This window comes from Fringilla coelebs, assembly GCF_963513975.1.
Source record: "Fringilla coelebs genome assembly, chromosome: 24".
Classification (NCBI taxonomy): domain Eukaryota; kingdom Metazoa; phylum Chordata; class Aves; order Passeriformes; family Fringillidae; genus Fringilla; species Fringilla coelebs.
The window spans coordinates 2,040,915-2,055,889 of record NC_140050.1 but is presented as its reverse complement, the minus strand read 5'-3'; the positions used below and the strand labels follow the sequence as shown (position 1 = coordinate 2,055,889).

General features: G+C 39.1%; 1 protein-coding gene across 2 annotated transcripts in view; it reads left to right on the top strand.

Annotated features, from left to right (window-relative positions):
- Positions 1 to 13,746, top strand: part of RANBP3 (RAN binding protein 3) — a 57,586-nt gene extending 43,840 nt beyond the window's left edge. The window contains exons 11-18 of one of the 2 annotated variants that reach the window (XR_014616725.1): positions 23 to 101; positions 1,016 to 1,118; positions 1,985 to 2,109; positions 4,335 to 4,455; positions 6,035 to 6,177; positions 7,694 to 7,877; positions 8,744 to 10,742; positions 13,641 to 13,746. Coding sequence is in view for 1 of the 2 variants with exons in the window: in XM_084220959.1 (XP_084077085.1) it covers positions 23 to 101; positions 1,016 to 1,118; positions 1,985 to 2,109; positions 4,335 to 4,455; positions 6,035 to 6,177; positions 7,694 to 7,877; positions 8,744 to 8,787 (799 nt within the window). In the remaining variant the exon portion in view is untranslated. Of the gene's footprint in view, positions 1 to 22; positions 102 to 1,015; positions 1,119 to 1,984; positions 2,110 to 4,334; positions 4,456 to 6,034; positions 6,178 to 7,693; positions 7,878 to 8,743; positions 12,969 to 13,640 lie in introns of those variants that run through there. The other variant, XM_084220959.1, reaches the window with a different exon arrangement.
- The last annotated feature ends 1,229 nt before the right edge of the window (positions 13,747 to 14,975 follow it).

Sequence of the window (14,975 nt, the reverse complement as noted above, 5' to 3'; positions counted from 1 at the left end):
TTATTTCTTGGGTTTTTTTCAGTGTAGAGAACTCTACGAACAGTGCAGATACATCTAGCAACAAGTTTGTTTTTGGACAGAACATGAGTGAGCGAGTCTTAGTGAGTATCCACTATGTGTATGTTGTAATTCTGCCAGCAGTTTGTTACGGATTCTCACTCAGGAATTTTGAGAGCCTTTAATTATACTTCTCACTTGAGTATGGGGTTTTTTTCAGTCGTTTCCTTTGAAGGTAACTTACTTTTAGTGCAGCATGAGAAGTTCATTATAAGTTTTTGTCTGCCCAGCAATACTTTCCCGGATTTCCCTTTCAAACTCTCAGTGCATTCTCTGTAATGTATGTAGTTCTTGTGCTCAAGCTTTTTATGGCACAGCTTGTTGCTTTAGATGACTATTGGAGTATAAGTATTAGAGGGTATTTTATATTTGTCCTCAAAATTGAGAGCAGTTCAGTAATGTGACTCCCCCCAGATGGGATTTCAAGCCCAGGAGTAAAGCAGCTGCCTCAGGACTGAGGTATGATTCTGGAAATGCTGTTTATGATGTGCCAACCTAAGGAATAACTTCTAGTACCTCACTGTTTTCTGCTGTTGTTTTTATTCCTGTGCTGCAACAAAATGGAAATGCAACAAACTCAGACTAGACAGGTCTGAGTGTTCAGACCTGTCTAGTTAGCAAGCAGGAGTTCAATCAATTATGACATGAGTAGATGTAGCTGAAATTGACTTGCTATGTTGAACAAAGCAAGTCAGGAAGCTTCAAAATAAGGATTGAAATTTGGTATCAGTTCAAGGGAAAATGATTCAAACTGTTTTTTAGGTCACACTCCATTCAGTTCCTTGGCTAAGGTAGTAGGATAGTTTTAACTGTGAAAGCATGTTGTCCATGAGCTTCTTTTTTTGCCACATGGTTTATAAATACTGCAGCTACCTTCAGTACTTGGTCACTAGTTCTGTTAAGCAGAATTAGTGTATGTTTTCTCCCTTCTGTTTACCTCCTCTTATTTCTGTGATAGAGTCCACCAAAATCAAATGAAGGTAGTGCAGAGAGTCATAAGGAGAATGCTGCTACAGAGTCTGGGTCTGAATCATCTTCTCAGGAGGCCACACCAGAAAAAGGTGAAAAACAAAATATTATATTAGGAATGGTAGTTAATCCTTTTTTAAATTACTGTATTTTTCAATATATTATTGCTTTTCAAAAACATAGGATTTTTATGTTGCCTTTACTGTCTCCTGTAACCAAAGATACAGGCTGGGTATGGAAGTTGCTGGATGTTGTAAATCCTTTAATAGTAAACATGTGCAGGCTGCACTTTCTTTTTCATTGTCAGTCTGTGGTTGTGGGAGTATCTTCAATGGAATAAAATTACAGGGAATTAACAGGACTGGTAGTAGGACTTGGTAGGAACGTAGGAGAAACGTGGCAAACTTTTTTTTAACAATTCTATTTTATTTCAAGTGACTGAATTTCTGAGTCAAATGTGTATTGCATTGAGTGGGTGCCCCACATGTTGCTTGAACTCAGAACTGGTTGCTGGATTCTATGACTTCAAATCGTCAAGAATTACAGAAATTCTGGGAACCATGGGTTTTCTTCGGTAAACTGCTTTCAAGCCCAAATGGAAGTAGAAAATTAAATGCACTGTCCATGTGTAGGCACAACTGTATGGCTGGCAAGAGTATCAGTACTGCTGAAGCATCTGCAGATAAGCAGGTGTCCATGAAAAGGTTTTGAACTATTGCATGTATGGACAAAACTTCTTGAGAATTTATCTATTTTTTCCTTATGCTTGTAAAACAAGTATTAAAAGACAAGCTTTAACTTCTGCTTTAAATTTCAGTCCTTTTTTCTGTGTTCTATTAAAGTCTGTTTTCTATACATTTCAAAAGGCCTCAAATTCTGGTGTACTTGTGTGAGACTTATTTATATATCTTTGAAAATTTTATGCTAATCATTCTCAGACTCTCAAAATGTTGTTCAGCTAATAATATTTCAGAGTCACTGGCAGAGTCTGCAGCAGCCTATACTAAAGCAACAGCAAGGAAGTGTTTATTAGCGAAGGTAGAAGTGATTACTGGGGAGGAAGCTGAAAGTAACGTGTTGCAGGTAAGAAACAGATAGAGGAGCTTTGATTTTGTGGGGATTCATATGGATGTCTGTCACAGTAACAAGTCCACAGATAGGTTGTATTTAAATCTATACAGGGGATCCTCAGCCAACCCTGTTCAAGCTTAGATGCAAGCACACCACTGGCCAGAGATGTGGGCAGAGTGAGATCCTAACCAATCAGCTGTTTAAACCAGGAAGTTTCAAACCCCCTATAAGAGCAGGCCTCCATAATAAACCATTGCTGTTGTTGCTTGGATCTCTGAGAGTTTGTGTCATCCCCGTCTCTGACCACACGTAACAGATGTCCAGTGAATGAACACCATCTGATTCCCTACAACTCAGCCTTCCTCTATATCTCTAATGTATTTTCTTGTGTTAAAATGAAAACTTTAGATGTTTATATCAAATCCTTATTTATTAACTTGCTATCCATTGTTTTTTAATGTCCTCTTTCTGAATACATTTTAGTGTATAAGCCATCCAGGTGTATCTTAAGCATATTTTCCTGAATCCATTACATGGAAGCTTCTGTTTTCTGTGAGACAATTATTTGAAGAAAATTTAAATTAATTAAATTTTAAAGTAATTTTAAAGTTCTTTAATTGTTGTACCACTGAAGATTTTCTAAAATCTGGAATGGACTATTTATGCCAGCAGTCTAGTTTCTTGCAAAATAGAAACTGTATCACAAACACTCAGGAATTTGGTTTGAGATACTTAATTTAATTAGTGATGGTATGGAAGGATATTTGGTCATGACTTGGACTGTTGATTTTAATAGTGATATATTTAACATTATAGTTATTTGTTATTTTAAATATACTTATTAACTCCAGTGTATCCTTAAGAAAAACATGCGGGGTTTTCATATAAAATGAAGTGGTATACGTATTTTTTCCCATCTCTCTTTATGCTCCAAATATAGCTTGGTTTTTTCCTTGAGATATTTTGTTTCTCAGCATTTGAATTGTGTTATTTTCAAGGATAACTTTTTTATTCTTACAGACACAAGGCACTATTCTCCTGACACCAAACAGTTGCTCTGTCAGTATCTAATGCCTATCAGTTACATTTGTATTACCTTACAAAATTATACTCTATAATGTTTATTTTCTTGGACTTCTTTTTTACCAGACATAAATGGTTTTAAAATGGTTCTTCTGGCATGTCTCTGTTTCTATGTAATTCAGAAATGTCTGGGTGCTTCACATAATTGAACAAGACACCGAAGAGATAAGAATCCTGTTTCACTTAGGAAAACCGCAGCTTTTGGCAGTTGTATACTTAATAGGAGGATTGACTTGCCTGAATATGTTGTAATTTAACAGACCTCTTGCCTAGCTTTAATTATTTTTTTCTTGTGAAATGTAATGCAATAAAATTCCAAATGGGACTTGTACAGACAGAGCTATGTTAATGCTGCAGAAACATACAGAGCTATATGTTTTGGCATGAAGATGAGAAATGGAGGGAATGAAAATGGAAGTATCTTTTCCACTTGGTGCATGCTCATCTGTGGGGAACTTGACAGGTGATGGTTTGAGGTATAAAGCCTCAGCAGTAACAGTGAAGTTGGATTAGAGAGGGCGATATAGAGATGTTTGGCATGGAAGAACAAGGGAGCTTGTAGGTCAAGATCCTTCAGTATTCCTACTGTTGGAAAAAATATATACACTTTCTGAATTTTATAACCCCTGAACCCTCAGTTAATAACCTGAGTTATTAATGGCTTTATGTTGTTCACGCTTTGATAATGAATTAATAATGAGCTAGCATGTTTGTTCATCTTTTGCTTCCTTACAGAAGAATTTTGCTTTGCTTTCATTATATTTGCTGGGTCTTCCCAGCAACAAATAACATATTCAGTGGTGCAGTGTGTACCTAAGGCTTTAAAAGAATTGACTGATATAAGGCAGTCTCTTATGACATTAAGTTTCCTCTGTGAAAATTTATATCTTACCTGAAAATTACTTGTTGTTTTGATCTTGAACCCTCTTATTCTTTAAGAATATATAGCTTCTTTTAATAAAACTTGATGAAAACAGACGGCATATTTTGAGAAATTTATTGCAAAAGAGAGGATGACTGTTTTGATTTCCACAGCTATAAACAATTAAAAATTCCAGTATGAAATCTGAATATTTTTTTAATATTCCGTGTAGGGGACTAATATATTCTTACTTCAATCAACCACTGTGCCATAGAGATATTTTCTGTTACAGATCCAGTGCAAGCTGTTTGTATTTGATAAAAGCTCTCAGTCTTGGGTGGAAAGAGGTCGAGGGCTCCTGAGACTCAATGATATGGCCTCAACAGATGATGGAACATTACAGTCTCGACTGGGTAAGAGGAACCAGGGGAAATGAGATACTGGATGACAGTCATGCTATTTTCATAAGGTTCTTCTGTGACACACAGCAACATTCACTTAAGTTTGTATTAGCTCTAGCAACTCAGAAGCAGTTTGGACCTTTTCTTTTGCTTCAGTTAGTGAATAGTGCCTCCAAAGAGAGTATCTTCATAGTCTTCTATTACAGCAGATGTTCCAGTTACTTTTTCCCCCAATGAAAGCAAGCCATGTTTAGTAACTAGATTATTTGCCTAGAAATTTTTGGTAACATCATTCAGATCTGGCTGTTTTGGATGGGTAGCTTGTGATGAGGGAAGTCTGTCTGAATATAGTGCACGATTGTTCAGGCTGGCAGGAATGTGCATTATCCCGAGATTATCTGCTCAGATACCACTGCTGAACTTCAATGAATTAACATATAAGGCTTCAGACTAAATAGCTGTAGATATGACTCATAATCTTCAATCGCCTTGTTGCAGTTAAAGCCCAGCCAGTAGCCAAGTCCCTTGCTGGAGGGAGAGTGAGCCACTTGTTCACTCTCCCTCCAGCAGTATCAGGGAGAAAATTGGAAGTGTCTAAAAGTTAGAAAACTCCTGGGTTGAGATAAAGGCAGTTCAATAAAGAAAGCAAAAGCGGTGCATGCAAATTGCAAACAAAGCAAAACAAATTAATTCCTATGGGCAAGCATCCGTCTCCAGGACAGCAGGACCCCATCATGTGTAATGGTGACTTGGGAAGACAAATGCCATCCCTCCAAATATTCTCCCTTCCTCCTCTTCCCCCTGCTTTATATCCTGAGCATGATGTTCTGTGGTCTGGAATATCCCTTTAGTCAGTTTGAGTCACCTGTCCCAGCTGTGTCTGCCCCTAACCTCCCACATACTTGTCACAGCACAGCTGGTATGTAGCTGGCCACCTAGATAAATCTGGCCATCTAGATCCTATTCGGCTTGACTAGTTTATTAGAGAAAAAAAATAAAGTCCCTAGGTGAGCAGTGATAGGATAGATTTGAACTCAAACAAAGAACCCCAGCCAGTTCCATTCAATCCTGAATGCAGACATATCATTTGTCAGGGAGCTAGGCAGTGCAGAGACCCCAACCAATCAGTTGTCCAAGCACAGGAACCCCCTGTAAAAGGGGACGCCGAACAATAAACTGAGCTGTTTGTCACATGATCATCGGTAGTTTCTATCTTCCCTATCTCCAGCCTATGACCATAATGTATTACATACTCCCATCCTCCTCATCAGTGTAGTAGTATGAAAAGCAGAAAAGACCTTTGCTCTGTGCAAGCACTGCTCAGCAATAAAAAACCATCTCTATACTATCAACTGTATGTTCAGCACAAACCCAAAATACAGCTCCGTACCAGTGACTGGGAAGAAAGTTGACTCTACCCCAGCCAAAACCCACACAAGCGTACATTCTCCTCATTTACAGTTGTGACAAAAGCGTAAGAGGGCTTATTTGTAAAAATACTGAGACCTTTGTACAGTAACAAGTGTCTTGACTGTTTTGAGCTTCCTGATGTGTCTTTTTCCACCTAACTGATCTTGTAACTTGGCTTTAGTGATGAGGACTCAGGGGAGTCTCAGGTTAATCTTAAATACCAAGCTCTGGGCTCAGATGCAGATTGATAAAGCCAGTGAGAAGAGTATCCGGATCACTGCCATGGATACAGAGGACCAAGGAGTTAAAGTTTTTCTTATATCAGTGAGTACTGTTTATGTCTTAACCATCCTACTAAAGTTGGTACGTACTTTAAACTGTAGCTGAGGTACCATTCAATTTTTATTTGCACCCTACACTGTCTTAACATCACCCCTGCCCTGAAGACAAGACACTTGGCAGATTTGCTTGTCTGAAAAGTCAAAGCAAACTTTGTTCACAACTAGACTAGTTGTGAACAAATGCCACATCAAAGGCTACCCTAAGAAGCCATGTTGTTCAAAGCATTGCCCATGGAGTCATGGGATCTGTTCCACACAGACTCTAACTATACTGTTTCATGCAAATTATTTTCTGATTTAAATAAAAATTGGCATTATTTAATAGATTTTATGCAGTAGTTTAACCAAAATTAGGTCTAGTGGAACTTTCAGCACAGGAAAACTGCATTGTGGGAGGATGAATAGTGATTTCTGAGCTTACTAAATGGGGAACAGCAATTGCAATCAGAATTACTAAAACATTTGGGATCTGATCGTACAGTCAGCTAGGGAGAAAGTGCTTTAGCAGACGTTAGAGAATGACCTAACAGATTTGGAGAGGTCTGAGAACATACTTTTGATTTAGACTGATTTTACACAAGATGCGAAAGAACAAGCATCTTGCAACAGAATTAGTGTTCCTAGGGATCAGAAATTGAGAGCATCAGCAAATGGTCAGCTTTCCCTGTGACATTAGATTTCTAGGGCTGGGATCTGGAGTCCCAGAATATGCATTGATGAAGAAAAAGAAGTGAAATTATTGGATAAGTTTTTCTCCATATTTTTCTAGTTTTGAAAGTTTTGAGTTAATGTATCATCAGGTTATTCACTCTTGATTTTAGTATTGATAAAAATATCTTGTTTGGAATTATTTTTTCATTTCAGTTTATTGCAGGGGAATTTTGCAGATACGGAGTTGACACATTCAAGTGTCAGATGGGGTGGATGGAAGCTATTTTTTATGAAAGAATTTGACAGATTGTCAAAAATGCTTCCCTCTGAAACAGAGACTGTTCAAAAAATTTTTTGAATAATTGCCTGTCTGTTCATTGAGTCTTCTCATTATATCTCATATTGAAATTTTATGCCAGTGCCTCATGAAACAATTGGCTTGATGATGATTAACTAATGTGTGAAGTTGAATTATTGACAGGCCAGCAAAAATCTGCAAGATTTTAATTGAAGGTCTTTTTAATATGAGCTTTTGGGAGGTGTCAGGAAAGCTATGTGATTTCTTTGTGAAGAAGGTTATATGAGATCAGCAAATACTGGGTATGTTAGCCAGAGAAAGTTGGAACTAAGCAGAGGAATATACTCTCACCCCCAGAGTTCTGTATATCTAATGTCCTACTTACTGCGTGTACCACAGCCCATTCTGACTGGTTCGAAAAACACTTTATGAGAAAACTAAAAAGTATATTTTGAAATCTGGCATGACTGGTGTGTATTATGTCAGTAGTGTTTTATTGTGTTATGATTCCATGCACCTTTTTCTTATTTCTGAATATTAAAAAATGCAGGCAAGCTCTAAAGATACAGGGCAGTTGTATGCTGCATTGCACCATCGGATCTTGGCTTTGCGCAGTAGAGTGGAACAAGAGCAAGAAATCAAGAATGTAGCACCTGAGCCAGAGGTAGCACAGTCAAATGAGGAAGACAGTGATGATGATGATGTCATTGCACCTTCAGGATCAGTTGGAAGTGGTAAGTAAGAAAGACAGTGGTGTTTCCTGTTTTCCATGCATTCTTCTGTGTCATTTCTTAAAGCAGTCTGTGCTCTTTGTGTATGTCTATAGAGTAGGACTATTGCATGGCTTTCCTTTTTGAAAAGAAATACTCCTTGCTTATTCTCCAAACTGGTAAAAGGCTCCTGTGCTGCCTGTGAGTTACATGCCATGGTTTAGCAGAGGTTTTCTGTGCTTTTTATCATTTACAGGATTTCTAAGGGTGGTTCTGAGTTTCATTTTTGCCTTCATCATGGCCAGGAGTTGCACATAAAACCTGAGATGATTCAGGATCAGTAGACAGCATCCAGACTGGCCTTTCAGTAGAGAGCTGTTTGGAAAGCAGAAGGTTTACAAAGGGGCATGGAAGTAGTGTAATGTTTTTTATTGTGCATGAGGAGATCATGATTTAAGAAAAGTACTAGTCTTCAGCTTGAGGAAGGTTTCCTTTTGTATTCTCAACTTGGAGGTCATCTGTGCTTCGCTTTCTTGTGGCTGAGAACATAGAGCCTTGGACAGTCCTCCATCCTGATTCACAGAAGGGTAAAAAAGGAGGAGTGAATATGAACAAAAGCAGTGGGAAGCTTGGAAACTGAGCTTTTAGGTTTTGGGATGCTGCCTAGGATTCCTGAACTAGATTAGTCAGGAACATAAAATACTACAGTAGACAGATCTTAGTCTGGAGAAAGCCATATGCAAGGTGGAGGTGGAAGAATTCTACAGTTTTCATCTCTCATGGAACACCTGAATCTGAGACTTATGTAGGCTTCTTGGGATGGGTTTCTTACCCCAAGGCAAGAAACAAATGATATTTCTTATGACCAATAACTACTTTTATTGTTTCAGGTCCTAATGATGAAGGTGATGGGCAGAACGTTGGCAGCACATAGCAGATGTGAGCTGACTGCTTGCAAGGCTGCTATGGACACCATCTTGCAGGCATCTCTGGATACCCCAGGCCAGCAATTATTTCAGGCAGTTTTGAAAGCTCCAGGACTTAAGAACTGTGCATCTCTGTTCTGTTTGTTTGGGTTTTTGGTCTGGATCAGTAGATTCCACACAAAAAATAGCAGACTTGGAAACTACCTGAATGTGGTTTGGGACGTTGAAAGCTCATCATATTGATGAGCAAAAAAAAAAAAAAATCCAACCCCAAAACAACAAAAACACAAAATGCAACCCCCCCCCCCCCCCAACCATTTCCCCTCTTCCTTGTAATTAAAATGGCACATTACAGCTTGTCACAGCTTTTCATTGGGACCTTTTGGCTGTTTTTTCAATAGTTCATGTCTTGCAGGTCTCCAAGATAGAACTTTTCGACACGGTTCCAACTCGAATTGTGCTTTTATAACCCCTACTCCCCTATACGCAGGGAAACCCGGTCCTCAATAGCTCCTATGCTCACTGGCTGCCCTTTTGGGTTCCTTTATTTTTTTTTGGACTGTAGATTGGGCAGGTTATGTTTCTACCTTTTAATCCCAACATAGGTTGTGGATGTGGACACCATTGTTTGCTGTCTAGTGGGTTTGTAAACAGAAAGAAACAAAACATTGTGGTTCACCAGAAAAGCTTTTTTAATGCGATAAGAGACTTTAAAGTCTGCAGGACGTTTTGCTAACTCCTTTTTCTTCCCATTTCATTATTATTTTTTGGGGATTTATATTGTGGTGAGACTTTTTTATTTTAGTTTTTCAATAAGATGCTCTTGTGTGTTGAAAAAGTGAAACTATTGTTTTGTACTGTTCTTTTCTGTTACTATTTAAGGGAGAGCTAAGCCACTATATATAATAGATGTTGCATACAATTTTTCTTAGAAAATTTTATTTCTGTGGCTACAGTAAAGTGCAGGAGGCATACAGGTTACACCTTCAGAAAAGTTAATGACAAAACAGCTGTTAGCCCTTGGAAGAATAAAATAGGCTCATGTAATGAGCTCTGCCAGCCATTAAAATAAATCTGTATAATAAAGCAGCTCTCATTTAATGGCTTGATTCAACAAGCCATATAAGCACTTGCCTGACTTAACTGTATGTGAATAATCTTACTGAAGTCAATGCAACTCTTCATGCTTAAAGTTGAGAACATTTTTTAAAATCTTGCTGAATTAATGGCCTTAAATAGAAAATTTAACTTCTAAACCCTTCCTGTCCCTGTTCCATTTCCTGAAGTCTTGCAGCATGAAGAAAAAGGTAATACTGCCAGCCTTGAGTAGTTTGGGCTGAAGGTTATTGTATTCTGTTCCACCACAAATAAAAGCAAAAATGTGGTTTTCTGTGTGCAATTCTGAAGTACTCCTACTGTAACCGTAACTCATCCTTCTTCCTTTTTTCTTTTTTTTTTCTTTTTTTTTCCCTTTGGGTGTTTTTTAATCATTTGAGCCTTTTGTGTGAAAGTTGACTTTTATTTTCTTATTGAAACCTATGGTATGTTCTTGTCCAGCAAGGTTGGAATTTGGTAGTCACCAGGTCACTTTCACTTTAAATTCCCCAAATTGTTCTATTTCCTTTATAAATAGTTTGCTGATTGATAATTTCTGACTTGCATGCTTGCTCTTTTGTAGGTTAACGATCTAAAATGCATCACCTAAAATAAAATGAAAGGGAAAGAAGCATTTGATACAACATGAATTGAAAACAGAAACCCTGGTGATAACACAAAATCAACTTTGAAATTTAGCATTCAAATAGCAAAACAGTCCATATTTCCTCTATTTTAATGAAACACTTTTCACTGGCAGTCAAGAACAACTCTTCCCCTGTTTCCTGTTGTTAATCATCGCTGAAGACTGATGCTGTTTCCCTTTTCCTGATAGCCAGTTGAAGAAACATCTATGATTACTTTTCTGGTAATTGAAGAGGGCTAATGATAAGCTGTGCCACTGCATCTTGAGCTCTCTGGATTGTCTGCTCATGCCTTCTTGCATTTTGGTTTTCTTTTTTCCTCCTTAGGGTTATGGGGGTTTTTACCAATGCACAGACCTGTTGCTGCACCCCCTACACTTGGCATGCTTCAACAGGAACATGGCAGATTTCTTAGTACCCACCACACAATTGTTTCTGCATCACAAGGTCTGGGACTAAATTTAGAGTAAGCAATCTGCATTTTGGATCTGGGATCTTTTTACATTGTTGAGGTACTCAGATTTAAACTACTCTTTTTTCAAAAACCCTTGCACTGTAAAGCTGTTTCTTGTCAGCAGCTTGTTCCTAAGGAAAATTAATAAGGTGTCTTGGCCTGCACAGCCTACTTCTGTGAAAACAGGCATTATTTCCTGGTCCCAGGCTCTATGGCATCCATGCTGAGTCTAACATTGAAGTGTTTTACCTAAAATGCAATTGATGGTGCATGAAGTTTCAGAAATAGTGAATAAGTATGCTTGCTTTGGGGTTTGATAGTACACAATCACCTACAGCTTTCTAAAAATTTCGGCAACTATTAACTGATGCAGATTTTATTTTTAGCTAGAAGCTTTGCATAAATGTTTATAGTGAAGGCAGAAATGTTGCTGTGCATCCCAACAGAATTGGCAGTGGGTTGAGTTCAGGGCCTGCCCAGCAAGATGCTGTTAGCCAAAGCAGAACCCTGACTTAGCTCTCTGCTTTAAGCCTTAGTAAGCCAGTGACAGGCAAATCTGGATAATGCCCATGTGTCTCAAAAGATCTATGTAAGATTGTCATATCAAAATGTACATGGGAATTACATTAAAACCTGTGTCAGCCAGCAAGCAAACAAAACACCCTGAGCCCTGCGTTGTGCTTCCTGTACCAAGCAGCGGCTGTTTGAGGGGAGGTAATGGTGACCAGCTCTGCTGCCTTACAGCAATCTTCCCCTTGATCGTGCTTGTGTTCCATCTGTCCCCTTAGGCCTCCTATTAACTTTTGTGTGGTGTTGACAATTCCTGTATAGCCTGTTGGCTACTGACCCACACAAGTATAGCCTTTCAGATTTCCAAGTGGAAAAAAAAATACTGAAGAGTGTGGTAAAGTTGAACATGCTTGCTGATGACTCAACAGTGTACTCTGGCAACCAGGAGGGCATACCATGTCCATGGGGCATCAGGCCAACTGAGCAAGGGAGGGGATTGTGTCTCTGCTCTGCACAGGGGCAGCCTCACCTTGAGTTCTGGGGGCAGTTTTGGGCCCCGCAGTATAAGAAAGACATTAAGCTAGTAGAGAAATGTCCAAAGAAGGGCCACAAGGATGGGGAAGGGTCTAGAAGGGAAGCTGTAGGAGGAGCTGCTGACGGCACTTGGTTTGTTCAGCCTGGAGAAGGGGTGACTAAGAGGAGATTTCAATGCAGTCTTCAACCTCCTCATGGGGGGAGGAGGTTAGGGGAAGGTACCAGTCTGTACACTGATAACCAATGACAGAGCTTGAGGAAACAGCATGAAGCTGAGTCAGGGAAGGTTTAGCTTGGATATCAGAAAGTTTTTCACCCAGAGGGTGATTTTAGAACTGGAATGGGCTCCTCAGGGCAGTGGTCACAGCACCAAGCCTGAATTCAAGATGGATTTGGACAGTGCTCTCAGTCATAGGGTGGGGTGCCCTGGGCAGGGCCAGGAGCTGAGTTTGATGATCCTGGTGGGTCCCTTCCAACTCATCGTGCTCTGTGATTCCATGAAAATGATGTTAGAATGGTGATGTCACTGAAACCAGAACTAAGCCTCTTAGCCATAAAATGGCAAAAAAAAAAAAAAAAACCAACCACAAACATTAAGGTAAGAGAATGTTGTTATTACAACATCTTTCTGTAGTCCAGTTCCCGGTTCATTGGTTTAGAAAAGACAGGGCAGGAAATGATATCAATAAATGAATCCTCAGCCATCCTGCGCTAGAACTAGGGTGGGAGGTGATCAGATTGTTAAAAGCATGCAGAAATAAAAACCGTCCAACTTTGTCATGGCTCCTCTTTGTTCCCTGAACTATCAATTGATGCCATTGCTTGGGTAACACTGCCATTGAATGACTGCTCCTAACCCATCCTATTCTGCAGTTCAGCTGGTCTCTTGCTCTCCCAGTGAGTGTAGAAAATGGTTTATTTACTTTCTAGAAACATGTTACATATTTCAAAATTTACCATGTTTCCCATAATCTTCTCTAGTTTTAGGAATTCTAGTTATGATAATTGCTATAATTTGTTCATACAAGATTTTATTAAACTGACTTTTCACTGTGTGCTTTCTCTCCCGGTGTTACTTGGTCTTTCTGTCCACTGACTGGCTTAAATTGAACTCTAGTCCATTCTGTGGGTAGCAGATTTTCACACAGGATGTTACAAAAATGGTTTAATTTTTTAAAAGGATTTTTTTTTCCCGCCTGTGAAATCATCACAGACCAACACAGTGCAAGAGACAATTGCTAAATCAGACAGTCAGCCTTGATTCTTTTCTGTTAGTTGAAAGTACAGGTATCTCATTAAGAAATGCTTACAGACAATTTCTGTAAATAAAAGTCTCATTTGAAGGTAGTAATCAGAGCTCCCTTTTGACTACCTTCTTTCAAGGACTCCTTTCCAAAACTTGTTATTTTGTAAAGATACAAAAGCTGAATTTGTCACTGAGAACACTGGTAATTTTGTTGCATGGGTGTGCAGTGAATGCCTTTTTTCCAGGGTTATCTGTGAATGAAATGTGGGGATGTTTTAAATGAACCACTCCTCATCAAATTCTGGTAGCTTACGTTCAGCTTCTAATGGAACTGAAAAAGCCAAGTGGTGATGTTATGTTTGATTTCCTCTGTTCCAGAGACCAGGCTGTATCATTGAGCCCCACTGCAGGGTGTCTGCTGCTGGTAACTGAGCATCCATATGCTGACTGTACACTGTCCTCTGAAAAGCAGCTTGCTGTCTGTAGTCCATTTAGTAGACAAGATAAATTCCTGTTCCAGAGAATTCAGAGCACAAATTCTGCTATAGCCAGGAGATCTATTGGACAAGGCCCTACAAAAAGCTCCCGAGAGGGAAGGATGGAGTAATGTTTTGAATGCAATTTGCTGATGGATGGTTCTGCCATTTTTGAAAAGATTTTTGAGACAGAAGGAGCCTCAACTGTGAGAAATGACACTCACTTAAAAATTTTAGAAGGTTTATTAAAACCTTATCAAAAAGTACAACAGAAGACTGAATAGAGAAAATAATACAGCGCGCCAGGAGCAAAGGATTCTATCACCGTCTGCTCATCCACACAATGAATGTTCTGTCTTTTTAACCCATTAGCCACTCCCAAAGTTCTGTCAATCAACTCCTTCTTCACTGTCCAGTGGTGGAGATAATTTTCTTTTATCTTGATTGGAGGTCGGGTGTTGCCATAGTAACAAGTCAGTCCTCCCAAGTGTCTGGACTACCCAGGCCATCCTGTGATAACAATGCAAGGGGGGAGAAACATAACTATATATCTACAAAACTTCTCTTAACATATACTTAATATTCACTCTTTAATTGTGAGAGTCAACCATCGCATTACTCATCTATAACAAACCCCCCTGTTTCATTTTCTATAAGTCATTTGGCTCGAACAATTAACTTAAAATTTTTTTCTCTCTTGCATGAGTCGTACTAACATCTATTGATGTGGGCAAGGACAGTGGGAACCAGAGAAAAAATCTCATGTTTTCCCTAGACACACTTATTTGGAATGGACAAAAGGACATCACAGAGGTCCAGTATGGCTTTGAGTCCCATCTACCTTGCCTATGGGGTTCCTAGCCATAGTAGGTGAATCTTATTGTGAGTACAGAGCCCAACTCGGTCTTGCCCTCTAATCCCTTTTGTAATAAAAGACAATTGAGGAATAATAGAGGTCCAGTATGGCCTTTTTTGCCCCTACCTTACCATGCCTATGGGGTTGCTACCTACAGCAGGGCTATGGAATCTTCTTGGTAGTGAACAAAGGGACCAACCTAGTCTTGCCCTCCATTCCTTGTCTTGCTTTACTTGTGGTTCTTAAGGAGGCTGTCTCATTACCTGTTACAGTCCCTTGTGTGCTTCCCCATAGCAGATGCTTGTAATTCTCACCCATTAAAACAGGAAAACAGTTCTCAAGTTGGCTGGTGGAAACTTGACTCTACTTTTTGGGTATCTT